Source organism: Ursus americanus, chromosome 3 (assembly GCF_024610735.1).
Source record: "Ursus americanus isolate L20-20 chromosome 3, mUrsAme1.1.p, whole genome shotgun sequence".
NCBI classification, from domain to species: domain Eukaryota; kingdom Metazoa; phylum Chordata; class Mammalia; order Carnivora; family Ursidae; genus Ursus; species Ursus americanus.
In genome coordinates this window covers 42,161,922-42,188,384 of record NC_142129.1, presented here as the reverse complement: position 1 = coordinate 42,188,384, position 26,463 = coordinate 42,161,922, and the positions used below count along the sequence as shown (strand labels likewise).

Genomic DNA, 26,463 nt, shown 5'->3' with positions numbered 1-26,463 from the left:
ATAATTTCCTTTCTAAAGAAATGTAGTCTGGTCGTTTTAAAGAATTAGGCACTTACTCCGTGGCAAACTTGGTGTTGCTTATCTGGGGTGGAATCTTTAAGTGCTGCCTATAGATCCGTGATTTCCAAGGCTGCGCACAGCTCCTGCTCAGCCAACAGAGAGAACCTGTGATTGACTACTCCCCATTCTCTTGATAAACCCTGTGTCTCTGGCTGTTACTCTCTGCTCTTGCCAGATTGCCCTTCACCTGCTAACGCTCCCCTTTTGCAAGGCTCAGCTCTTGTACCACCTCCTCCAGGAAGCTTAATCTCTTCTTTAAACTTCCAGAGCAGGGCCTGGTGCCGCTTCCTTTTACACAGTAATGCCTCTTTCTCCATGGTTTCGCTTTTTCTGCAGGTTCAGTTGCAGGTGGTCAACCGGGGTCCGGATGATCCTCCTTTTGACGAATCATCGGACGGTGGATAGCCGCCTAACTTACCTCACGATGCCTACGTCATTCACCTTTCTTCCTCTCCTCGCATAGGCGTTTTATCATCTCACGTCACAGCAAGAAGGGTGAGTACAGCACATTTACATAATTTTATGACAGGATATTGTTATAATTGTTCTATTTTATTATTAGTTATTGTTAATTTCTTGCTGTGCCTAATGTAAATACTTTATCATGGGTATGTGTAGGAAAAAACGCATAATATATATAGGGTTTAGTGCTATCTGTGGTTTCAGGCACCCATCGAGAGTCTTGAACCTTATTTCCCCGCAAATAAGGGGAAATTACTACATTCATTCCTACCCTCATTTACAAACATGCTTTATCTCCTTCACTGGATGGTAAGCTTCTTAGTAGCACCACCGCTTATCCTGGTCAAGTCTAACATGCCTCCCCTGATGTCTTTTATAAAGCAAAACCCTCACACATTTATGGAATACTTTCGGCCCTCCCTAGTGGTTGGTATCACAATTCCTTTACCCTGCTGCCTTTTTGATGGATCTATTTATTTCTATTTTTAGGAAGCTAGGTCAATGCAAGTTCTTTTGCTAAATTATATATTTTGTTGGATTTTTCACTGCAAATTCAGTATCATAGTTTCACAAGGAGAAGAGAATTTCAACTCCCACAGGCCTGATTTCCTTTTAGTCGGATTAGGTTATATATTTTGTTTTAAAGAGGATGAGACAGCACTTTGTCTAACTGCGAATGGAATGGGCCCTGAGTTAGACAAGCCTCCTTCTCCTTTAAAAATGTTATAAACAGAGCCAAACACACATTGTATTCTTTTGATTTCAGTCAAGAGAGTTTTGGGATCTGGATGGTACCACCATTTGTTTTAATTGTGAAAGCAGATTGATGTGTCATTCAGCGGGCCTCCTCCTTCTTTTCTTTCTTTTTCGACCCTGGAATATCTCAGCTTTGGGTAGATAGAGACCGTTAGGCAGCTGATAGACCATCAGTTGAAGGGGTGGTGGCAGCAGCAGTGAATGCACGCAGACATGTTCTGATAAGCTCTTTAGGGAGAAGGATGCTCTTACAGAAGTAGGCCCTGATTGCTGAAAAGGCGGCAAGGGAAATCACTGGTGGCAGCTGATTAGAACAAACAGGAAGAGGAGACAGGTTTGCCAAAGGCTTCTGTACGTGTCTCCCGTTTGTAAACTTCCAGGCAGATGAAAATGTTTTCCAGGTGGTTTTTGGATTTGTTCCTACAGGGCGAGTTTCAGTGCACCCCAAAGCACCATGCCCCTGGTTAGAGAAATGCCACACACACTTAAAGAATAAAGAATTTTGTCTCCCGGGGCACCTGGGTGGCTCAGTCGTTAAGCGTCTGCCTTCGGCTCAGGGCCTGATCCCGGGGTTCTGGGATCGAGCCCCACGTCGGACTCTTCCTCTGGGAGCCTGCTTCTTCCTCTCCCACTCGCCCTGCTTGTGTTCCCTCTCTCGCTAGCTGTCTCTCTCTCTCTCAAATAAATAAATAAATAAAATCTTAAAAAAAAAAAAAGAATTTTGTCTCCCAAACCTTTGAGAATGCGTGGCTGGTGCCAGGGAAGAAGGCACATCAGAGTAACTCACGCATTCTCTTCAAATTTCCTCCAGCTCCATAATGTGTGTTTATCCAGATCTGCTCAAGTCTGGGGCAATAAAAGGTCTCCTAGCCTCCCCGTTATTCCATTTTCCCTAGTTAAGTTGTGAGTAACATCTTGATCTAAAAACCCCATACGGAGAGAATCTTTTTAGATTGAGAAGGTAGTGGTTTCAACTGATTGTACTTATCCGTAGTAATAAAAGTTTTTATTTTTAATCAGTCACTATGGATTGAGAAGTAAGATTGGGTTTAGAGGGTTTTTGTTTTTGTTTTTTACAATCTCTTTCTTTATGGTTATTAGTAAACACATTAAACACATTCCAATTTTCAAGATGCTTCCTGGCCATGGCAGTCATCTGGGGGGGAAACCCCCAAACAGTCACACATAATCTTTCTTCTCTTTTAAGTTTTACACTAAAAATCTGTTTTGAGAGGGAAATGGAGCGTATTAAGCTAATGACAGCTTTCCCTTCCCTTATTTTTTCCATGTCAGAGCAATGTGCTCCTGTCAGCTTCTTGGTGTGCAGGGACATTGGCAATGCTGCATTACAACATGAAAACAAATAAACAGCCCCCCACCCCCAGTCGTGGAGGGTTTAAGATGGAACTAGACTAAGTGGGTTAGCAAACAGACTAATTTATTTTCAAAGGTGTAGTTTCTGAGACCGCAAACAATCCACTTTGCCTGGAGACTGTTAGGTGTGTCCTGCTGGGAAAAGTGCTTGGCTAGTCGAAGATTGCCCTTTGGATCCACCCAGACGTATCTGCGGGGAGAATCGGTGCGCGGGACTTGGTTTCCATCCTTGGGGAGAGGAAGCCGGCAACCCAAGGTGAACTCCGAGGACAGCTGATTATCAGATCCCAACATTTGCCAGATGTCCCCTAAATCCCAACCTGCGCCTTCGCAATTTGGTTATAAAAATTCTTCTCCCCTCTAGTACAACCGCTCTTTGAGCAGAGGGTGGTAGGGCTTGGGCAGAAGGCCGCGATTCGGAGGGAGGTATCCGCTGGGCGTACAGTCGGGCTCGCAGACACCCAGGACTGCAGAGGCAAGAAGGCGCAGCCAAGCTGCGACGGCGACAGAGCTCCAAGCTGCGAAGGCAGCGGTGGCGCCCCCCCGCCAGAGATTAGCAGCCCGGCGGGTCCCTCCCTCTTTCGCGGGTGAATGAATGATTAGTCAAACGGCACCTCCCCGCCCCAGTGCGCCGGAGGTTGGAAGGGAGGAGTCTTGGAGCGACTGTTCCCCTTTTTAAGGGCGAAAAGCGTTCGCCTCTGTGCTTTTATTAATCGACCTTGCATGTCGTTTCAACTTCTGTCCTCCCTAGAGTCAGGACGCGCAGACACATAAGCACAGAACACTGATGTCGAAGGCGCCTCGCCCCTCTGCCGCTCAGCCCGGCAGTCCGCTGTCGCGCCCCCGCCAGAGGGAAGCAAAGCAGGGAGTGAAAAGTTGCTGGGCCCCTCCTGCGCCCCGTTTGTCGCTCCTTCCCAAAGCTGGGGGCACCTGGGAGACAGCAGGGTGGCTAGGCGCCCCTGCGCTCCATTTTCTGCTTTCTCATAGGGTTGGGGCACCCGGCGTGAGCAGCAGTGGTGCGGCATCCCCTGTTAGGGGAGGGTTCCCCCGGGAAAGGGAGGAGGCACCGAGCGCGCCGGTCGGTGGAGACACGCCTGCCCTGCTCGGATCTGCGCCCCGGGGTTGGGGGCCTCCCTGGAGGGGCTGCGGAGAGGGCTGGACGCCTGGCTGAGACGTGTCCGGGGCGCGGGGTTCTTGCGCCTGGGCGCCCCCAGCGGGTTCCGGGAGGCGGCTGGTGCGCCCCTGTGCTGGGCGCGGGAGCGAGCGCGCGCGCCGGCCGGGCGGAGAGCCGGCGGGGCCGGCGGGAGGTGGGGAGTGCAGGAGTGGAGGACGCGGCGGCAGCGGCAGCGCCCCGGGCAGTAGCTGCAGCCCGGGCGGCGGCTGCGGAGTCGGTGTGCGCAGTAGGCAGCGCAGCCTCTCTTCTCGGCCTATCTCCGGTTGCTCCGACATCCCCTTCCTCCCAGCCCCGACTCTGGCGCAGGGTGGCCGACGACTAAGCCGCTGCTAGCAACTACCTAAAAAAAAAAAAAAAGAAAGAAAGAAAAAGAAAAAAAAAAAAAGAAAAAAAAAGCCGCATTGGAGGAGCCTGGCCGCAGGACCCCTCCTCCCTGGCGCCCCTCACCCCTCGCTCCCCCCGCCCCCCCCGCCGCTCCCGGGCGCCCGCCTCCCTCCTTCGCGGACTGTCTCCCGACTCGCCGGCTGAGAGCCCTTTTTGACTGCGAGCGGCGGTAGCGGAGCAGAGGCGGCGGCGCGGGACCTGCAGTCGCCCGGGATTCCCTCCAGGTGACGATGCTCTGGTTCTCCGGCGTCAGGGCTCTGGCTGAGCGTCCCTGCCGGCGCTCGCCCGGGATTACCTGCTGCGTCTTGCTGCTGCTCAATTGCTCGGGGGTCCCCATGTCTCTGGCTTCCTCCTTCTTGACAGGTAGGGGAGGGGGCGGGAGGGACCGGCCCTCCCGGACGCTGGCTTGGTACCTGGGAGAGGAGGCGCTGGCTTGCCCCGGGGACGCGAGGGTGGGGATCGAGCACCCTGGCGCCTGCTACTCGCTGGCGGATGAGGATGAAGCGAAGCCCGCCGTGTTAAGGGGTGGGAAGGCAGTGAGTAGGTTAAGGGATGGAGGACTGAGAGGCTATTCACATGAGTATAGTGATAGAAATTTCTTTATTTTTATTGTTTTCCTCAACCCTTATTTTGATTTCTTCTCCTGTGCATATCAAGGAAAAATTCGCACCGTTTTCCACACATCCTTCTTTCTCACTCTATAAGGTTCCAATATAGCATCTGTGTTAGGAGTGCTTTTTAAAGCACTGGCTCTCCAGACTTTGAATTTGAAGAAACTGTCATATTTAAAAAAGGTAATACTAGCAGGATATAATAATGATACGCTTTCAGGCAGGTGAAGACCTCAGCAGCTATTCTGAAGGACATACTTTACTGACACCTGGTGCAGAAAAGAAAATATTAAGTCAATTTCTAAGAGAAGAGGAGAAAGGATTGTTTCAAAAAGTGATTTAAACTCAAGACAATCTGAGGCAGATTCATATAAAGGCCTGTTCGTTGACGCAGTCCTGAGTTCCGTTCAGCCCTAATGTCCACTTTGAAATTTTTTTTGCATATGGGGGTATGTGCTTAGTTGAAATGCCTTCATCGAGGAGGAGTATTATTAAACACTCAGTGAAAGAGTTGGATTTGTGCTTAAGCCATCTGAGAGCAGAAAATCTGTCTCTATATAACATTCTTTTAAAAAAAATTTAAATAAAACTATTTAAAATAATTATTTTTTGGGGGGAATTTGTTTTTGTTGAGTTTGATAATTTAAAACTCATTAGGGATTTCTGAATTTGGTAGTTGCTTCAAAGAAGGGTTAGTGTAAAAAATTAAATGTTTGCAATAATGCAATTAAGCAAAATTAAATTTTTTTTTTCACTTCAGGTTCTGTTGCAAAATGTGAAAATGAAGGTGAAGTCCTCCAGATTCCATTTATCACAGACAATCCTTGTATAATGTGTGTCTGCTTGGTAAGTATGGGGATCAGGTAATGTGAAGTCAATTGCTCTCTTTGACAAGGTGAATCCATTAAATGTAATAATATAACCAGATCTTCAAAATTGTTTTTAGTCATTACAGAACTGCACATAGCTGGTGAATTGAATTCAGCTGAATTTCTGAGTTTTATAACTTTGGTACTTTCTGTTTCATCAGGCTTAGGATTCTTATTTTTGACATCATCCTTATAGAAAAAAAATTAAGATGGACTTTGTACAGCACTGTCCCCGTGATAATTACTGTTGACACTGTCTGTTCACAGAATGGCTGTTGCTACAAAATCAGGTGCCATCAAACTTTCTGCCTTGGTTCTGTCGTCTTAGTGAGAAAATGGTGAGATAACATTTAGGTATAAAGGTCAGGGATAAGGTATGTGACAAAGGGAAAGAGAGGTGACAGTCACAAAGAAGAAACCTGAGGACAAGACGTAATCTTGGGTTTCTTTGCCCGTTGTACCCTAAGATCTCAAAAACAGTCTTTATATTTCTGATCTGGATGCATGAGTCAGAAAAGACATTCTATCCTTAACAGAGAATGACACTTGGCTGTCAGCTGCTTAATTAACACTGGCAGTGGCTAATAGATTCAAAAACATAACTTGTTTCAATTTATTTTAGTTTAAGAGTAAATGATAAGATGGAATGAGTAACCGCATGGGGAAGATTAAGTTATATGAACAAGAAGTTCTGAGATGAAATAGTGACTCACAAGGAGCAACATTTTTGCTTGAGAGTGTTTTATATGCCAATCACCATTGGCAAAACTTGGTTAAGAACTACACGTCACAAAACCCTGCTGGAAAAACATTCAGGCAGTCAAATGCAAAGCCCTAAAGTGATAGATGACTGCTAGTTATCAGATCAACATGCTGTATGGAACTGGCGAAGGGAGTCTTCTCAATTTAGGTGAAAGCCAAGCCATCTGGGTTTAAACTACCCAAACTTTTTCATGACAAGGGATGAGGTCAATGTTGCAAAATGATAAATGAGTGAAGGTGAATGCCTGTATCAAATGATTAGCAGGTTCTGAAGACTAAGGGAATCAACAAACAGAAGTAAAAATGCAGTACATTTGCTGAGATGGTAAATATTGCTGCCAATTAAAAGCCGAGAGGGGGGCTCTTTGGATTTTGTTTATGAGTTGCCATGTTAATTAGTGATCCTTCACTAAAGGACCTGTTGAAAAGAAGCTTTGTGTTTAAATTTTGTATCTGTTGTATATTTACAAATGCAGTGGGTTGGGGGGGGGTAGAGATAACCTTCCCCCTTCATTGATCTTATCTGTATAATATGAGTGAATTATTTTATCTTAATCTTTTAAGATTTCAGGGGAAATTCCTGAGTAACATTTAAATGTGCTTGGAGCTCCGCATGTGAAAATACTGTTTCTTTTTCCTCAGCATTCTTACTACTTATGAAGTTTAAACATAGAGTTTGCAAAACTGTTCCCAAGTAACATTATGAAAAACTCTATACAGAGCAATCCCCCTTGTCAGTATTCTCCTCAGGGTAGAAAATCGTGCCTTTCTCTGAAAGCACAGCCTTACTGATAATACAAGATGTTAGAATCTTCCCATTTTGAAGCTAAAGAAATGAGTCTGAAGAGAAAAGATGAATCAGTTGGAATTCAAGTGGGAATGATTATTTATCCTGGAAAAGTATTGATTAAGTTCAGAAGGACAGTCGGTTCATTTATATCTTTAACATTTAGAGGTATCTGCTTTGAGTGAGACCTGTCAGAAATCCTTTCTAAATGTGGGGCGCCTGGGTGGCACAGCGGTTAAGCGTCTGCCTTCGGCTCAGGGCGTGATCCCGGCGTTATGGGATCGAGCCCCACATCAGGCTCCTCCGCTATGAGCCTGCTTCTTCCTCTCCCACTCCCCCTGCTTGTGTTCCCTCTCTCGCTGGCTGTCTCTATCTCTGTCGAATAAATAAATAAAATCTTTAAAAAAAAAAATCCTTTCTAAATGTGTAAAGTCGTGACTCTGGCAATCCAACTCACTTGTTATTTGGGAGATGCCTCAGAGTTCTTTCAGGAGCTGGAAGGTTTGGTGATATGTTATCCTGACCTTGCCTCGTGTAGGATTATGGGACCCAAGCTATCATAGTCAGTGCTTCCCAAACATTTGTAATGACTTGATAAAATTGAGAAGGAATAGATGATTGGCCACTTCTGTATTTGCATGTGTTCTTGTAAGTTTCCAAGGGATCCGCTGCAGACCAAGGATTTCAAAGCACCATAGACGGCTGTGAGGCTGGTTGACATTTTTATAGCTAGGTTGGAAGGTAGCCATATTTAGCAGATAGATAATATCAGTAGTAGCAATATTTATATTGCTGGCAATGATCTAAGCATGTATTATTTCATATAACCTTCACAAAAATTCTTTGAGGACTTTTACCCCCATTCTACAGACAAGGAAACTGAGGCTAAAGGAGTCTTGTAGCTTGGCTTGTGAAGTTCATATGTTAGTAGATAGAGCTGGAACTCGCTCTCGGTTTTGTCTGCCTGTAGAGCTCATACCTATAATCGAGTGGAACAGGCTATTCGCTTAGTTAAAGATGTGAAAAAGCAAGGAAAAAATAGAAAGATTGTTGAGTTATTTTACTTCTCGGTGCTGCTTGAGTTATTTTGTTTTTTTCTTTTGAGTCGTTTTGGAGTTCGGTTAGCTGACATTTGTTAATCACATTATATGAAAGAAAATCTCGTTATGATTTCAGTTGACCGGCAGGGAGCTTTAGTTGTGAGCTAGTTTTATGTATGTACATTAAGAGGGTATGTAATAGTCAAAACTGTACTTTGGATAAAGAAAATAGTCCTATTTAGTTTGTGTTGGTCCGGCCTTTTGGCAAAAAGGTACCTAAAGCTGAGCGCAAGCTCATATCTTGTTTCATAACATGTACTTAAAAAAAAAAAAAGCTAACCTCAACGTATGCTTAAAAAAGACGTAAAATGTTACAGTTGGGAGGAAATAGGTGGCACAAAGTTCTGTGTATAATTGCAGTGTAAAAGCTTGAAAAACCCCGCAAAATCAACTTGGCCTGATTTAAACTTTTAAGCTCCGAAATGTTTTAAAGGTGGAATGAGCTCATTTCTGTGGGAATTTTGAGGATGACAGCGAATGCAGTGGCCACGGCAAGCAGAACCGAATAATTGTATTCTCATTTATCCTCACCTGCTGAGGCCCAGCATCTTGCCAGAATCAGCTATGATCCAAGAATAACCTGTCGGTTAGCTGGTGAGAGATATAGTTTTAAAGTGTAGGAGTCAGAAAGCTTCAGTTCATCTATTCAAGGGGAAGGTGAGAACTTGGACTGCTGTCATGAAATTGAGGGAATCCAGTGGGCAGTTTAGATTAAAGATGCAAGTGCTCCATTGTTTAGTTAGAAAGCAAAGCGTAGCTTTTCCCCACCTTAAAAAATGGTCTTTTATGGGGCTGAGGAAGAAAAGGCTCAGACTTACTGCTGTTTTGTACGATTGCCGCCCCCCCCATGCTTTTCTGCTGGAATTTTCCCCCCAGAATGCCTAGGAAAACACATGGGTGTCTTTCCTGAAGTACAGCGATAAGAGCCAGTCACGTTCAGATAAGGAATCCAAAGCAATTCTCGGGATCTTTTGGGCATCCCCAGATCCACCAAGTGTGCCTGGGAGGTGGTACCCCTACTTCTTGTCCCTTTCCACCTAAGTGTCACATACAAGGAAGCAGGACAAGCCAGTGAGTTCGGCCCGGTACTGGAAACCTGAGAAAACTTTGGGGCCAGGACTCAGAAAACCAGAAGTCAGTCAGAGCTTAGTTTGGCATACATTTTGTTCAGCAAAAAACATTATTCTGAGGTTTGAATTTCCTCTTTTAAATCCAGAGGTGCAATGTAGAAGTGGACCCTCTGCTCATAAAGAGCAATGTGAAATTTGGTGTTACAAGAAGCGGGGCTCCACCTCTCTTGGAGTCAACCAAGTGCTGAGAACAGAGGAGACTTTGTCTGCTGTCTTCTACTTTTTAATCACAAAAATCCTCTGTCACTAAACAAGTAGCTACCAGCATCTTCGGTTCTCCGGGTGCCTTATCTCTATAAAATCCTCATGTTCTTTTATTGTTTAAATTAGCTGGCTAGAGAGTAGATGTCATTATCTGAACAAGTGTTAGGCACATGTTTGAGAATGAGGGAGATAATGTTGTATTAGGATTTATCGTGTGTGTGTGTGTGTGTGTGTGTGTGTGTGTGTGTGTGAGAGAGAGAGAGAGAGAGAGAGAGAGAAAGGAAATAGGGAGCAGGCAAGATGTGTTCAGACAGACACTGCCCTTACTATGTGCACATATACACAGATTATCATATCTTTTAAAAATTGTTTCATATCATGTTTAGACTTTGGATGCTAAGGAAGTGATGAGGATTTGTGTGTTTATTTATTTACTTTCTGTTTAGAAGGTATTGTGATCAATTGCCTTTCCATAAAACAATGTATTCAATAGAGTGGTTTTAAGGGGAGGTATCTTATTTATAGCACTGTGCTGGAAAGTTCACCAGTACCAGTTCTGAGGCAGTTATTTCTACCCATGCTTTATCGAGGCTAAGAGAGGCCGAGCAAATATCCTGAGCTTATCCAGTTCCTAAGAGACAGACTGGGATGTGAAGCCAGTGCCTTCTCCACTAAACCGATTTGCTTTTACTAGTTGTTTACTATTTACAGACGTCTATAAATACTTCCAAGGGCTTCAGAGAGTTATTTCAACCTTGGCAAAGCTGACACAGGCTCTCTTTGGGGGCGGGTAGAGTGATTTTGGTCTTGTAGTGCACACCAAGTCTGGAATTTGGGGGGCCCTTTCAAAGGCAGACCCACAGTTCAGGCAGCTTTTGTCTGGCATTGCATCATATTTTGGCAAAGAGCTTTGGCGCTGGCATCGGACAGCCCTGGGTTCCAATCTAGGTTCTGTCACTCACTGGTGGTGAACTTGGGAAGGTCACCTTACCTTTCTAAGGCTGGTTTCCTCATCTGGAGAGCGGGATGAACTCAGTATGAAGCTCAGAGAGCTGCCGTGGGAATGAAGTGAGTGAGGCAGCATGGAAAGCTTGGCCCAGAGTTTGGCGTGGAGTAAGCTCTCTAGAATGATTCATTGTTGTTGTTGTTGATGATGACATTATTGTTTAAATTCTTATTTCCTCACATGGAATAAGATGCAAAGTTTCATCAGAAAAGGAAGAAAAAAAAAAAAGCAGCAGCAGCATGGGGATAATGATGCCAAGCCCACCCATCGTTATGAATGAACAGGGCTAAGTCAGGAACATTTGTGGGCTTTTCTGTCCCTCCAGACTTGGACTGGGCTGATCTAGGCTGCTTCCTTATTGGTCCAGTGGTCTGCGAGCCCTGGTGTAAGTTTTCCCCTTGCTCTCCATTAAACACTAAAAAAACTTTCCATGGAAGAGGGGCCTCGTTTTTCTGCAGAGTATTTACATCTCTATGCCTGTGGGGTCACCTTCACTTGTACTTTTATTGGCAGGGGGTTAGAGTTGGGACTCAGGAGCGCCGTAATTCTGGAAAAACTGCCTAGTGGTCTGGCAGCGTGGGGATTTTCCTGGCCCGCCTCGTGGAAGTCTGTCAACCCCATTCCAGACTTGAGTGGGTTTTTGCTGCCCATTTACTCGTGTGCTCCCCTTCCCCAGTCCCATCCCCATCCCATTTTAAACATGCTTTCATTTCACTTGTAGACTCTGGCCTTTCAAGTGCGTACCAATGGCGAACTGTGTTTTAAGTGTAGGAAATAATGCTGAGGAAGGGGAGCCCTTCTGCAGACTGGGATACAGAGACGGTGAGGCAGAAGAGGAGGACATAGTTAGAAAAGTCAGGCAAGGCAAAACGATGGAAAATAAAGTCAATTAATAAACATTTGTGGCACAAATAAAGGATATCACTTTTTTGCACCCTCTTCGGTGGCACTTCTGTCCAGCTGATGGTATATTGACTCCTTTGTGATAAAAAGAAGAAATAACACCACCTTTCATGACACCGGGAGGTTGAGTGTGCTTGTGGAACTTAGTAAAGATCAGCAAATGAGCTGAGTGTATATTTTAAGACCTCTTGATTCCCAGATCTAATTCTATAAGACACTTCTCAAAGCACTAGGGATAGCAGGTTATAATTTCAATAATATTATTCTTTCTTCCTTCTCTCCGTACCAAATTCTCCCCTTCCATTTTCTTTTATTATTTTTAGCCTTTTCTGTGTTTGAAGCATTGTGCTGGTTGGGCACCTCGGGGAGGCAAAGACCAACAGGACAGATTCTTGCCCACGACCTAATGGGGGAGAAAGACCCACGCATAAATAAGTTCCACAGGGGTGACAGAAAAAGCACTATAATCGACTCGAACCCAAGTACTAGGGGAGTTGCAGTTGAATTCTGACTGAATTATCTGGGACCCTGACGGGTGGAGGAAAGCTGGTCTTGGCAAGGCGTCTTTGGAAGAAAGGCACGGAGGCGTGTGTGCCTGGGGATTGTGGAAGTGGCCGGGTCCCGAGTGCCCACAGCTCTGGTGGAAGCTGGAGTCAGGAAACTGGGTGGAGTGCAGTAATAAGGAGATCGGTTCCACTCATGTAATTGGGAGGATTTCCTATTTTGTTGCAGCCACATGACACAATCAGATGTGTTTTCTATAAATGCCTCGAGGAGCTTTCGTGGGCATGTTTCAGTTGTGGAGAGGCTGGAGTTTGGACAATAGACTCCAGGAATGTGTTGTGGTCGGGGAAGAGCAAGCAGCAAGCAGGTGAGAGTAAGCAGCATGGGCAGTGGGAATGGAAGGAGACGTTGGGATAAGCCAGTGTCGCTCATTCTTTTGAATTTCTTTAACCACCTTCCAATTCTAGAATATGTGGTTTAAAAGACTCTAAGCCACGCCCAGCAAGACAGTAGTTAAAATGCAGTGTCATTATGGTAGAGTGATGTGCTAGGGTGTCTCTGTAGCAGTCACTTTGCTAATCACTTGGTGTCTCTAGAGCAGGGTGCTGCCACCTGAGTAGAATAGTTTACTTCCCAGGGCTCCCTTTTCAAAATTCCATTTTTGTTCTCCACTGTTGTGTGACTCATTTGGCAAATTATTGCATGTGGTAGATATTACCATGGTAGTATGTGTTCTCAGAGGTAGCACAAATTTTATACACTAGTCAAAATTGGGTTGCTCCCCTTAAAAAAGTCTACCACTGTGCTGGGACCCCTAGACTTGCAGAGGAATTTTAGAGCCCAAGTTGATAGAACTTGGCAATAGAAGAGATGGCAGAAGTGAGAGATGGGATGGATTAGAGGGAATTTCGAGAGTTCTACCGGTGGTATAGACAATGTAGGAAGAGAAGAGGTCACTGATACAAGTGCGTTGGAATGAGTTTAAACCTGATGAGTTGGCTTTGATGACCTTCCAGGTAGAATAGCTCAGTAGGCTCGTGAGAGAAATCAGGACCAGAGGACAGACATTTGTTAACTGCCTGAACTGATATACACTGCAACACTTTGGGAATAAGTTATTTGTCTACACTGAGCTTTCAAGAAATGGGCCTACAAGAGTAATTGGAAGAAGGGTTATATTTAAGGGAAGGGTAGAAAGAGAGAAACCCATGACAGAGATTGAGAAGTAGTTATAGGAGAAGGAGCAGAACCAGGAAAGTGCAGGCCAAGGCAGAAGATGTTTGAAGAACAGAGAGACCAGTGGTATTAAATATTGCAGCGTTAGACTGAAGATTCTAGGAGACTATCAAAGAAAGACCTTTTTCATCATCTTATTGGACTCCTGGAAACAATCAGTGATGGTGCCCACGTCCCTAATACCTGCTGTATGTTTTCACATGGAATAGAGTTCATCGTAGATGGAATTTGCTGGAACCCTATTTGATAGAAATCCAGAATTAAGATTGCTGTAGGGATTTTGAAAATTTAGAGCAAAAATCACAAATTTTCCAAACTTTGATTTGGAAAGATCTTAGTAAAAGTGAATAAATACCACATGAAACTTTAAAAGGTACCAAAACAAAACTAATTTCATGGATAAAAGTAACATACTTTCCCAAACATCTTTGGAATGTTTCTATAGTTAAGTGCAAAATGGACAAGGCCACATTGAGGCTTTTATTATTATTATTGTTATTATTATGAATAAGAGCAACAATATAAAAGAGCCTGGCTAATATAAAATCTTACCATTATAAACTTTCAAGTTTGTTCTATTAAACTGCTAATGGTGCTTTAAAAAATATTATGATATAATTTAATCCCTTAGCTAGATCTTCAGGAAAAATATTTTCTTTCTTCACTAAATGTTTAATATCTGCTTTGTCATTGAAATATAGCCGTGGGGTGGCAGCGTTGGCGTCTGAAATTATGGGTTCAAGTCTCAGGGGGTCCCGCTGCTAGCTGTGCACCACTGAACAGGTGACTTGTACTCTCTGAGCCTTAGTTGTGAGTCCTGGGCAAGTCGCAATGGTGTGTGCACCCTTCAGCTTCATCTCTAAAGAGGAATAATCATACAGACCCTAATCTGTTGACTGGAGCTATTAACTGAGGTGATGTGTGTGGGTTAAATGCACTGATGTTTGTGAAAGGCCTTTGTTAAGAGTATAAATGGAATTATTAAGGGCAAGAATTTGAATAGAAGACAGTGAAGTGTATGCCATAGTTTTTAGCAGATAATTTAAAAAGTATATTTTTTAAAGAACAATAGTGTAGTGATTCATATGTCTATGCATTAATAGTTGTAAGGCTCTGGGTGAATTGCCTAATATTCTGTATCTCTTTATCTTCATTGTAGGGCTTTGGTCAGAACTGTGGGTTAAAACATGTAAAGTTCTAGGGGCGCCTGGGTGGCTCAGTCGTTAAGCGTCTGCCTTTGGCTCAGGGCGTGATACCAGCATTCTGGAATCGAGCCTCACATCAGGCTCCTGTGCTGGGAGCCTGCTTCTTCCTCTCCCACTCCCCCTGCTTGTGTTCCCTCTCTCTCTGGCTGTCTCTCTCTCTCTCTCAAATAAATAAATAAAATCTTAAAAAAAAGAAAAAAAATACCATGTAAAGTTCTAGGGGCACCTAGGTGGTTCAGTCAGTTAAGTGTCTGCTCTTGATTTTGGTTCAGGTCATGTTCTCAGGGTCCTGAGACTGAGCCCGGTGTGGGGCTCCGCACTCAGCATAGAGTCTGCTTGGGATTCTCTTTCTCCCTCTCCCTCTACCCCTCCCCCCATGCATGCTGGCGTGTGCGCTCTCTCTCTCTCTCTCTCTCTCTCTCTCTCAAATAAATAAATAAAAAAAAATAAATACTAAAATCTTTAAAACAACAACACAAGCATGTAAAGTTTTTAGAACAGGTTCTGGAATATGGTAAGCACTTCCGAAACAATAGCTACTGCCACTGTCACTGTCGATGCAATGCTTTTAAGAAGTGATGAAATGGACCCGTGTGAAATATGTTTACTGTGAATTTCTGTTAGGGTAGACAACGGAACTTCGATAGACGTGATTGCTATCTTTTCTAATAGAAGATGGAAAATGCTGGTCATATTGGGACTTCGCAAGATGGATGGCTGCTCTGTTTTTTGTCTTCAAAGACTCACCTGCTTGGTTGGCGCCCCTCTGCAGATAGCTAAGCACAACATTGCCTTTGTTGTGAAGCTAGTTGTCCTCTTTCAGCACTTGCTGTTGAATCAGGAGGTGGCAGGTGGGGGGCAAGGATGTAAACCCGACTCCCGAGTGGACCTGCTAAGCTGGCACTGGCGAGCCACCCCCCCACCCCCCGTCTGAGAGTGTGCCGAGTCCTGCTCTCTGACCACAGTCGCTCAGGCATGCCCGTGCTGTGGGGCCTCACCCTCTCCAGGCTAACCCCAGAGTCACTGATGGGACTGGATTTGGACTCGAGGGCCCTACAAATCCATGCAGCTTTGAAGGTGTGCAGCCCACGGTCCCATCCCCTGCTCTCCGGGTGTGAGCCATCTTCTCTTCGCCCCCATGCTCTGTGTCGTGATGTAGTGACTTGGGTGAGTGCATGTCTTACGAGATGAAGTCTGCAAGTCTAAGAACCTTGTCCAGTCATCTCTGCAAGCGCCATATCTACAGCGAGAGGTCTGCAACCTTGGGACTTGAGTAGGAGTCAGCCTGGAGTTTCCTGTTTATAGTTTGGGTTGTTAACACTTGGGCTAGCTCCCCCTAGAATGGAACTCCAAGTTCCAAAACATGATTCTCCCAGAGAGTTTGTCACAGAAGGTCAACCCTCTCTATAAAAGACATCCTAAATAATCATTACAAAAACACATTTTCCCCTTTGAAAGGAATGTACTCACATTTGAAAATGTAGAGTCCTATAGACACTAAGACCTGCTTTTCTTTGTGACAAAGGGAACATTCCCTCTTAGAGAAACATCCTGCTGTCAAACGCAGCAATGTGTGTGACAGTAGAGGAGGTGTGAGAGGGAAGGATCTGGGATTACCTCACTTTTGCTTTCAAAAGTCACAATGAAAAATGCCTCCCCATCCTTGCTGCTGCCGGAGCCGGTCATTTCCTCCTCCTTCTAGTGAGGCTAGCTCCGAAACCTTGACACAAGCCTTAATGTTTACATTGGGTTTTGGATGTTAGCTCCCTTGGCTTCTGGAAGCCGAGTCTGTTGAAAATTATGTTTTTCTTTTAAGGACAAAGGCCTTATTGTATGTACATGTCGTATAGTGTAATGAGGTTTTTTTTTTTTTTTCTTTCTTTTCTTTTTTAATGTTAGGTAATGGGTGGTACTAACCCAGCTCTGCCAAATGAGAAGTTCAAAGGCGGGTCTGTAACCTGAATGGCAGTTTTAAGGTTTCACGCAGGTAACTCCACAAGAGAAAATGAGAGGGTGGGGCAAGTAGCATCTTCGCTGACCAGACTGTGTTCCCCGATGCTGCACTTTGATGGAATAACCGTCAAGCGACTCTGGGAGAGGATCTGCGGCATGAGTGATGATGCCCCAGAGATACTTCAAAGAGAATGACAGTGATAATGAAAATGAGAGTGATGACACTGAGCCCATTTTAACTTATAAAAGCAGGCATTTCCAAAATTGCTCTTGTATTCTTGGTCAGATAAATAGATTTTGGCTGGATGGTTTTTCATGGCTGCTGAGGCTGGCAGGCGTAGGCTCAGCATCTTATGTTTAGAGCCTGTGTGGTGGGTCTCTCTGGTGGTGCTGTGGGCCCTCTCAGCTGTGGGTGACCTCAGGAAGATGAGACCGGGAGACCAGGCCTGGCCCACAGAAAGGAGGCACGAAAACCAGAAGGCCCAAAGCTGTTCTTGTATTCGTTCGGTCCTCAGTGAGAGACATTTTTAGGTTCCTTATCTTAATTATTTTTTCTTTTTCTCTGTAAGCATTGTTTTTTTTCCCCACCTATCTTTCCTAGGTTCCTCTCTGAGACATCTGTGGACCCGGCCATGGCTTTAAGGTTCCTTTCACCCTCACTGCTTTCTTTTTCGTGAGCAAAGTAATGACATTTGCATTCCTTTTCATATTTCTTATTGGAAAATACGGGGGGGGGGGAATTCCTTTTCTGTTTTATTTTCTCATTAAGCAGAAGTGTCTGAGGCAAGATGTGACCCTCTTGGGTCGGATGCCCCTGCATTGTGTCTGTGGTCTGTGGTGCTTGAAGCTTCTGCCTCTGCAAAAGCCTGGCTGTGCCGTGTTTGACTGCCCCTTTCTGTCCCTTTTCTTTACAGAAATTCACAAATCCTGGAGGCTCTCACAGACTGCTGGGTCTCTCCTGCTTTGTGGATTTATAGTGTAAAAGCAGTAGCATCAAGACATTTCATGTAGCAGTGTTTCTTGGTCTCGGGGGGACATTATATTCTGAATGAGAGGACATGAAAGATTAATCAGATATTCTCCCGCTTGAGAGCTGCTATGCCAAAACAGTTTAGGGTCTCACCATGTACCTGTGTTCATGCTCCTTGCGGGGAATGGTGCCTATTGGAATTGAGACGTGGTGATTTCCTGTTTTCAAGCGATGTGAAACAATGGTTCTGTGCCCGGTGGGACCCACTAGAGGTCAGCTCCCAGTTCCATTAGCACATAGGTGAGCACTGGGATGGAAATTCCTTTTCCCTAAGAGGTGACTCAAGTTGGAATTTGGGGAAGAGCTGGATGGCCAGGAAGGGGGCAGGGATATGCCCTTTTTCCGAGTCTCATTAGTCCAGGGGTGGTTTCTGTTGTACGAGCTAGGCCTTCTTTCTCCTTACTGGGATGTGCTGGGCATGCATGTCCCACAGACCAGTGGCTTCCTTTTTCTTGTGAGTGCGTGTGTGTGTGTGTGTGTGTGGGGAATAGTTGGGATTTATTAAAAACATACACATTTTTTTTTCTGTTTTGTATAAACCATACACTGGACAAGGGCAAAGAGAAGCTTGCTTAAAGTAATTTACACACTATTTGACCAAGTGACAGACATATACAGTTCCCGGATTTTGGTGTTTGACTGAAGTATATGAAAATTTTGATATTTGGTGTTGACCTACAGAAACAGCAATTTTTGTGGTTCAACCTCATGCATACTTTGAGCATCTTAAGGCTTTTTCACTGGAGATAGTAACTCCGACAGGTTATTGCAGTGTATCTGAATGAGGGGGCCTTTAAATTAAGGGCGAATTTACACCGGGTCCATAAACTAAACATAAAATGTGGTGATATAGTAAAACATGAACACCTCTAAATCTCTGAACCCTCAGCTCTGAATTAATGGGCTCTCTGTACATCCTCAGACCCTTCTGGTGGTGGTGGGGGTAGAGAGGAGGTAGAGAGGGAAGCGTTCACCTTCATACCAATGAGAGGGAACACATGACACAGTGTGTGCTCTGCAGGGAATGTGGGAGCTGAGTTTTAGGACTGACGGAGGGAAATGATTGATGGTCATTAAACTCAGCACATATTTATTGAGCATTTATGTTAATAATGGCCTGAGGCACTGTGAGATTGGAAAAACACTTTTTAAAAAAATGGACAAAAAGATTAAATTATGTTCCAGGTAGTTTTGAAGTTAGATATCTTATATTGCTCTGGAGTAGTAGCAAATTGATGAACTTACGTAAGCCACGGATATTAACTCTTGGTTGGAATATTTGATTAATCAGAACAAATTATTATTCCTTGACTGTGATAGGTTATATATATACATACACACAGGCATAATATGTATGTATTTCATATAACATTAAGATAATGGATCTAGTTTGCAAACTACCTTCTATTCCTAGAGTCTAAAATAAAAGTGTGAACATGGGGTTGAGCCAGTAGTCATGTGCGTGTGGGGGGAGGCCCTTCCAGCGGAGTTTTGGGCACTGCTGACAAGGAGCAGACAATTGTGTCCCCATGGCTGGCAGCCCCTCCCTCTTCCTGGTCCTCTCCCAGATACTTTGACATGACTTCTTATGTTATCTCACATTAACAAGTCAGTGGTAAGGATTTTGCCTTCGGCTCTCAGGTTGTAATGTGCCTAAGAACCAGGAGGGAGCTTGTTAAAAATGCAGATTCAGGGGTCCTCCTCCAGAGACTCTGACTCCAAGGTCTGGTGGAGACCAGAGAATCTCCATTTTTAATGAACTCTTCCAGTGACTCTACACGGGGGGGCCAATTTTTGGAAAACTCTTCCCAACTGAGGTTAGTGGAAAGAGAAGGATGTATAAATAGAAACATAAATATAGGTAAATTCCCCAATGAATCAACAACACATTAAATAGGGGTTAGGGGCAATTGAAGTTCTGTTATTGATACAAAACTTAACAGTAGGTCAACTCTCATTTATAGAATATTATTTTTGTGGGGGCTTTCACATAGTTCTCTTGCATGTTAATGGTATTTATTGAAGTGCTACTTTTTCTCTTCATGTCGTTTCTCTCTCAATCCTCCTCTAGTCACCCAATCAGAATTAATCATTTGTTCCTCGAAGACTTATGTTGGTCACTCTTACTATAACCCTTACTCCTGCCTGCCCTGAAGTTTTGTTGATTATTTACATGGACTCTCTCCTGTTGGACTTAAAGCTTTTTCAAGGCAGGAATCATGTCTGACTTCTCACTACCATTCGAAGCATCTAGAATAGTACCTCTTAACAACTATTTTATGAATAGATACTATGTTCGTAAGTTAGGGGGAACCTGAACTTCAGTTTCTTCAAAACCACACTGTGAGGTAGGGTAGGTAGGTTTTCTCAAGAAACCTATTTCACAGGTGAAATAATTAAAGCTCAGAAAAGTAAAGCAAGACAAAATTCACACTGCAAACAAGCCAGAGTTGGGACTATGATTCAAGTACGGGAATCCTGCAGCATCCCGGGTAGACTCCACTGAGATATCTTTCAGAGAATGTTTCCTGACCACAAGGGTTGAGAAAGCACCCAGGGAGGGTGAGGGGGTGAGTGAGAGAGACCCAGCAAATAACTTCCCTGGGCTTTAGGGTTTTAACAGTCCTTGTGGTCCAGTTAGGTAGAGTCCTGACTGGCGCCTTTGGGTGGGACGGGGTGACCCTCTGGGTTGCTGCCAGCCTGTTCGTATGATGGATTCCCACAGGGATACACTCTCTCTTCTGTGGTCTTTCTGTGATGGGCAGCAGCTGCAGGATAAAGCCAATGTGACGGATGTTTGTTGCTTCTTCAGCATGAGCCAACTAGATGTAGCAATTTGACAAAACAGCCAGGGTTTTCGGACCGATTTGCTGGGCTCCAGCAGCATCTGGAGGAAACAGGCAGTCGATAAGGAGTTGAGGGCCAGGTGAGGTGGGGTTTGGAGATACCCCACCGCAATCCCTTCCATCCCCTAACCTCCATAATAGGAGCCGTTCCCTTCTGCTAACCATATCTGTGCAGCAGGCACCTTCCTCGTCCAGAACAGAAGTATTCTGGGAAACCTGAGTTCTTTCCTCTCCCTTCGTGTCATCCCATTTGTGCCCACACCTTCCTTTCCGTGATCAGGGAGAATGTAAAGTCGAGCTGTTCCCTTCACTCAATTCTGGTCACGTTGCTAAACTGTTTCCCATACTTTTAATGAGAATCCTTTAAAAAAATTTTTTTTTAAAAATTGGCCTGGCATTCCATTGTTCCAGGGTTTCACCTTTATCATCTCCATCTTTATTATTTTTTACCATGTTATTTTCTTTCTCTGTTATTAGCTCAGCATTTCCATGATGTCACCACTCCTCGAGTTTTCTGTCTTGTTTTTCTCAGTTTCAGTTTCTAGTTCTTGGTTTCAGCCTGATAATGAAACGTACAAGCAGAATTACAGTGGGGTGGTTGTTCTTCCTACACATACCATGGCGGCCAGACATGTGAGCGATGGGGTGTCCAGTGGGGAGCCCTCTGGCACACGCAGAGTTGGAAGCACCACGTCGCAGGCCATTTGTGATAAGGATTAAGAAAAGGATGGCTAGGAAAAGCTAAAGGCTGGCTTAGGGCAGAGCCGAGTGCCTAGGTGGGGGGTTAGGAAATATTTTCTGCTAGTGACGATGTGCTGATATCGTTGAGCCTGGTGGAGGGAATGCCCAGGGGAACTTTAACAGCCTTCCAATATGTGGGAAGAAAATTCTTTGTTGAAAGGACAGAGAGGAGTACAAATCCCACGGTTGCAACATATCTTTAGCTCCAGCTTCTCTGCTGGCCTTTCTGCCTCTCGCTCACTTCCAGAGTGAGCCCCAAAGTGGTTGTGGGGTGTTGGCTTCCCTGCTTCTTGGCCAGTGCCTGCCTGTGAGTACAGGCCTCTTCCCTAGATCCCTCTATCCTAGTTACCCTGCCGTGGATGAGATCACACTCCCAGCTTTGAGCCACATTTGCTGGGATCAGAAATTGAAAGCAGGGTCTGACTATGGACTGTATTCATCCCAGAGTTTTGGCTCTAGGTCTTAGTATAACTGAGAAGGAAAAGTTAAAATAAAGGATTTCTCCCTTCCTTTTCTTTCCATTACTCCTAAGGGTTAATGTTCTCTCCCTCCCACACTCTTCCTCAGTACTCAGCTAGCCTTTGGTCACTAGGCTCTGGTGGGTCCGAGCCTTGTTGGTTGGGGATATTGGTCCTAGAATTTTTCCCTGGTATTGTCAGCTCTTCTAGCCAGTCAGAATTTTCCTAAACTTGAGTCTATTTCCTCAGAGATGTAGCTTGGCAGGCACAGTGTTTATTAGCAGTAGGGGCAAGGAGCACCCAGCAGTGGCCAAGACAACATCTATTGAGCCTCAAATGGCTGACAGTGACAGGCCCATCCTGAAGTATCCTGGTCTCTAGGTATCTGGCATGGTGGCAGGTGCTGAGAGAAGGTGACCTCTGGTGGTCACTGGATTAATGTAATAATCTCAGGCAGTGATTTAGTACAGGTGTGTGTGCTCGTGCACGTGTGTGTGTTTAGTACAGGGTGTGTGTGTGTGTGTGTGTGTGTGTGTAAGGACTTACATATGTAGTATTCTCTCAGCATTTGCGTGATGGATTTATAAGAATTTTGTTTATATGGCTACTCTTTCCTGGACTTTTTTTTTTTTTTTTTACTGAGTCTTTCATATCTTCTCAAACTTTAAATATTGGAGGGCCCCAAGATCCAATCAAGATGTTTTCTCTGTTTACATTTACCCTAGGTGATTGTATACAGATCCATGGCTTAAAAACCATCAATATGCTGAGCGTTCCCATAGTCATGCTCCCAGCTCTCTCACCCTTCAAGTGCAGAGTCCTATCCGAATGTGCCCATGAAGGTCCAGGAAGCATCTCCGACTTAAGATGGCCCAAGCAGAGATTTCTGTCCCATCCCTCACCCAAATCTAGTCTTTTCCAGCCAGCGATGTCGGCCGCAGTGTTCCATTTTCCTAGGCCATGAGCCATGGGGTTTTTGATTCCTCTTTCTCTTATACCCTATGTTCAATCTATTAGCAAACCTTGACAGCAAAACCTTGAAAATATACCTGGGAATTTCTGACTACCTCCATGATCACTTTTTTCCTCTGGACAGTATATTGTCAACCAGTGACCATTTAAAATTATATATCCAATTATTTCAGTTATTTATGAGAAACCCTCTAGTGGCTTCTCATCTCAGTGGTAACACAGTCTGACGTATAACCGTGGTCTGCAAGGCCCTCTGAGATCTGGCTCCTGCTGCTGCCTCCGGCCTCTGCTTCCAGTGCGTCCCTCCACCCCTCACTGTGTCCGACCTCACTCCTGGGCTCCCAGCACACAAAATACCCAACACCCTCTCAACAAAGGTGCTTGCCTTTGTTCTTTCCTGTACCTGGAACACACTTATCCAATATATTACCTATTCTCATCCCCTCACTCCGGTCTCAGAGCAAATGTTTCCTTAGTAGAGGGTCAGAAAGATTTGGGGGAGGGGTGGGACAGAGATCTCTGTTTGGGCCATCTTAAGTCAGAGATGTTTCTGGACATCCATGGGCACATTCAGATAGGAGTCTGCCCTTGAAGGGTGAGAGAGCTGGGAGCATGACTGTGGGAACGTTCAGCATATCGATGGTTTTTAAACCACGAATCTGTATAAAATCACCTAGGGTAAGAATGTAAACAGAGAAAATGTCTTGTTGGATTTCACTCTCCCCAATTCTGTGCCCTTGTCCTGCTTCATTTTCTCCGAAGTCCTTGTCAGTGCCTGTTATTATGCAGTTATTGGCTTCCTGTAGGTCTCCCGACTAGAATATCGGCCATGTGAGGATGTCAGATCTGATGTTCATGCTGTACCCCCAGGGCCTGAGATGGTGCTAGGCCCACTCTGTGCTTATCGGTCAGATAAACGAGTATGTGCTATTTGTGTTTAACTGTTTGATTCAATAATTTAAAGATCTAACTAATTCCAACCACCAAAATTAAATCACGAAATTTCATTTCTACTCCAAATGCTGCTTTTTCTGTAATGAAGACTTGCCTTTTTCATAGCTCATGTGACTTGGCATATCGAGGCTGATGGTGGGGGAATTATACAAAGACATTAAAAGATGAAAAGTTGCTTCCAGTGAACAATAATATAATCAGAGTAAAATATATAACTATAAGCAATAACAATTATAAAACAAAATTTTTCTCATAGAAAACTTTTTTAAAAAAAGCTCTTTCTGTGCATACTTGGTAGCATGATCATTATCAGCTTTGGAATGTAAATTAAAATTTAATATGTTGGTATTTTTATACTTTACCTAAGACATTTTACAGATACAAGACCAGCAGGGTATGTTAAGTCTCGAAATTTCAGAGAGCAAGGAAAATGTGGCACAAACAATTTCCCCATGATACACATTCAGACACACTGTGGGGCCGCCGAAGACGCTGGGCCGTGTGGCTGCACCTATGCTGGAATGTTCTGGAATGTCCTCCGTGGAGGAGATTCCTTGAGTGGGTTGTCCCATCCCAAGGTGCTGACACATGTAGGTCAGATTCTGTCTCAGTGAGATAATTGTACAACAAAACTTCTTGAAGTCTCAGACGTTCAGTGGCCCGCATAGCAGCTTAGGAACCCAGATGGGTTGGATGGTCTCAGGGTGTTTGTGGCGGTGGAATTTGGTTGGAGCTGACCTTTTCCTCCTCTGAACCCATGCAGAGCAGTATGCGCCACTCGTGTTGCAACACAGGAGGTGCTTTGCCGTGTTTATGCGCTGGCCCCTCTCCCTCTTGGACTGTAAGCTCTTCTAGGGCAGAAGATGTATCTGATTCATATTTGCTGTTCCCAGCAAAACCTGGCCCCGTGCCCGGCCAGCAGCAGGGGCTCAAACAATATTTGTCAAACAGATTCATGGATTTTTAGTCAGCTAGATTTGAATTCTGCAGTGCGAATGTTTAACCTGCAGAAAAAATCCGAGTTTAGAGCCAAGATGTCACATTTCCTAAAGGCCATTTGTTTTCTGTTGACGCTTTTGTCTTGTGTTAGAGGTTAAAGATTTCAAGAAGCTGTTTTATGGTGAAACTTTAAAAAACCAATTATTAAGGGTAATAACCATGCTTGACCCTTACTTTTTAAAAGTGGGGCACGTGGTGTGAATCCCTTTAGCAGCAAGTTTATGTAAGTAATATTTTGTGGGTAACTAGCCGCTTTCATTTCTTTATAACACTTTAATCAAAGTGGATTATATGCAAAATTTGCATTTGTTGATTGTTTAATGCATTTGAAAATGAAAGCTAGTGGATTGAAATTGCATTCTAAACCTATGAAATAAATCTGTGGCTTGTCCAGTTCCTTCTGACACCTGCACGTGGCCCTTGGGAAGGCCTTGGTGAAGAGAACACGCTGCTAATGGCCGTGGTGAATGAGTCAGACCAACCCTAGCTCACAGAACAGTCTTCATATGGGAAAGCTCTCTGGGGCTGGTTTTTTCAGTTCCAGCCGGCTAGAGGGCCCCTGCTTCCCTTTGCTTCCCCGCCTGATGTTCTTCAGGCTCACTGGACACCCTCTGTAGTTAGTATTGACATGAAGACGACCCAGGAGCAGGGATCTTTCCAGCACCGATGCATCACGCCACCCTTACCGTTATCTGGAGGCAGGACGGTAGGAACCAGCTCTAAAGCCTGCCATCCCAGGGGTCCCTTTGAAAGCCTCTGTGATTGCTGGTGGTCAGGGTCAATTGTGCAGATGTCTTTAAAAGTGTCTCACTAGTGACCAGAAAGTTACTTTGTCAAGATGACAGATGGACTGCAAGCAGCCCCTCCGCCCTGCCTCTTCCCTGTGATGTCAGCTCCATTTACTTGTCAAGAGAAGGTATTTTTGTAGCTCCCAACAGCGCACGGGCTTTCATGGGCAACCTGTGAAAACGCTTCTGTCCTGTGAAAAATCTGCTCAGTGGCTTGTTGTTGACCCACAGGAGTCAGGGGCGTTTGAGGACCTGGTGAGTCCCACCCACTGTGGGTGATGCAGGCAGCCGTGTGTGCTGATGAGGGGGATGCGTTTCAGGGCTGGCCGCGTGCAGACATGGTTTGCCGCCGCCAGTCACCCGGGCAGGACACGAATGGGGTCTAAGACACTCCATGTCCGTATTTCGGACATTTTCCTTCTCAGCAGAGAATCGTCTATGTGCACAATGAAAAGGGTTCATTGAGTTCCCAGCCACTTTGTATAGCCGGGGAGCCCAGCTTTCACACGGTGGTGGGCCAGGAAAGCACTGCCCAAGTCAGATCTCCAGCTCTCCTTCCTGACCATTAGATTGCAACCTTTCCGGTGGAAGTTGCTCTGATTTTATTATTTTTAACTCTTTCACCTTCCCTCCTCAGTCTCTCCAATGCCCCTGCCAACCTGGTGGGCAGTCTCCCTGCTGTCCCCCGAAGGGTGGGAAGCCGGCTTCTGCCCTCTGCGTCATAGATCTTGCTGGTGGTTGGAGTTGGGCTCCAGCATCTGGAGAGTCAAAGAGCTCACCAGCAATGCATACAAATGGCCACAGAATTTTAACTCACCTTTCCTTTCTGTTTGCTTTTCGGGTGGAGGAAAAAGTGGATTCATTATTCTTCATGTGCTGAAGGCCACACAGCGATGTAAAATAATAGGAGGTGTTGGGAGAGGCGGCTGGACTGCTCGTGTTGGAGGCTGTACTTCTTTGCAGGACTCCAGCCCCTCTCGCCCCTGGTCAGGAGTCCGTGGACATTTTCTCAGGAGCACCGGCTCCATCCCACATCCCATCTCTTTGATTCCCTTTTGCTGGGGGATGGGAGAGGAGTAGGCTTGAGAATTGGGGCCAAATAAAGAAAGGATGCCACCTCTACTCCTCTCAGTTCACATACCTGGCTGCTGTTGCCTGGCAGGAGGGGACACAGTCCATCTTCTGGTCTTCCATC

At 44.9% G+C, this 26,463-nt stretch overlaps 1 protein-coding gene across 3 annotated transcripts in view; it reads left to right on the top strand.

The window, feature by feature from the left end:
- The first annotated feature begins 3,350 nt into the window (after window positions 1-3,350).
- The window catches only part of BMPER (BMP binding endothelial regulator), a 240,243-nt gene continuing 217,130 nt past the window's right edge, over window positions 3,351-26,463 (top strand). The window contains exons 1-2 of one of the 3 annotated variants that reach the window (XM_045792879.2): window positions 3,351-4,573; window positions 5,582-5,667. In XM_045792879.2, coding sequence (XP_045648835.1) covers window positions 4,441-4,573; window positions 5,582-5,667 — 219 coding nt within the window. In that variant the 5' untranslated portion in view covers window positions 3,351-4,440. The remainder of the gene's footprint in view (window positions 4,574-5,581; window positions 5,668-26,463) is intronic. The other 2 variants (XM_045792881.2, XM_045792880.2) reach the window with 2 other exon arrangements.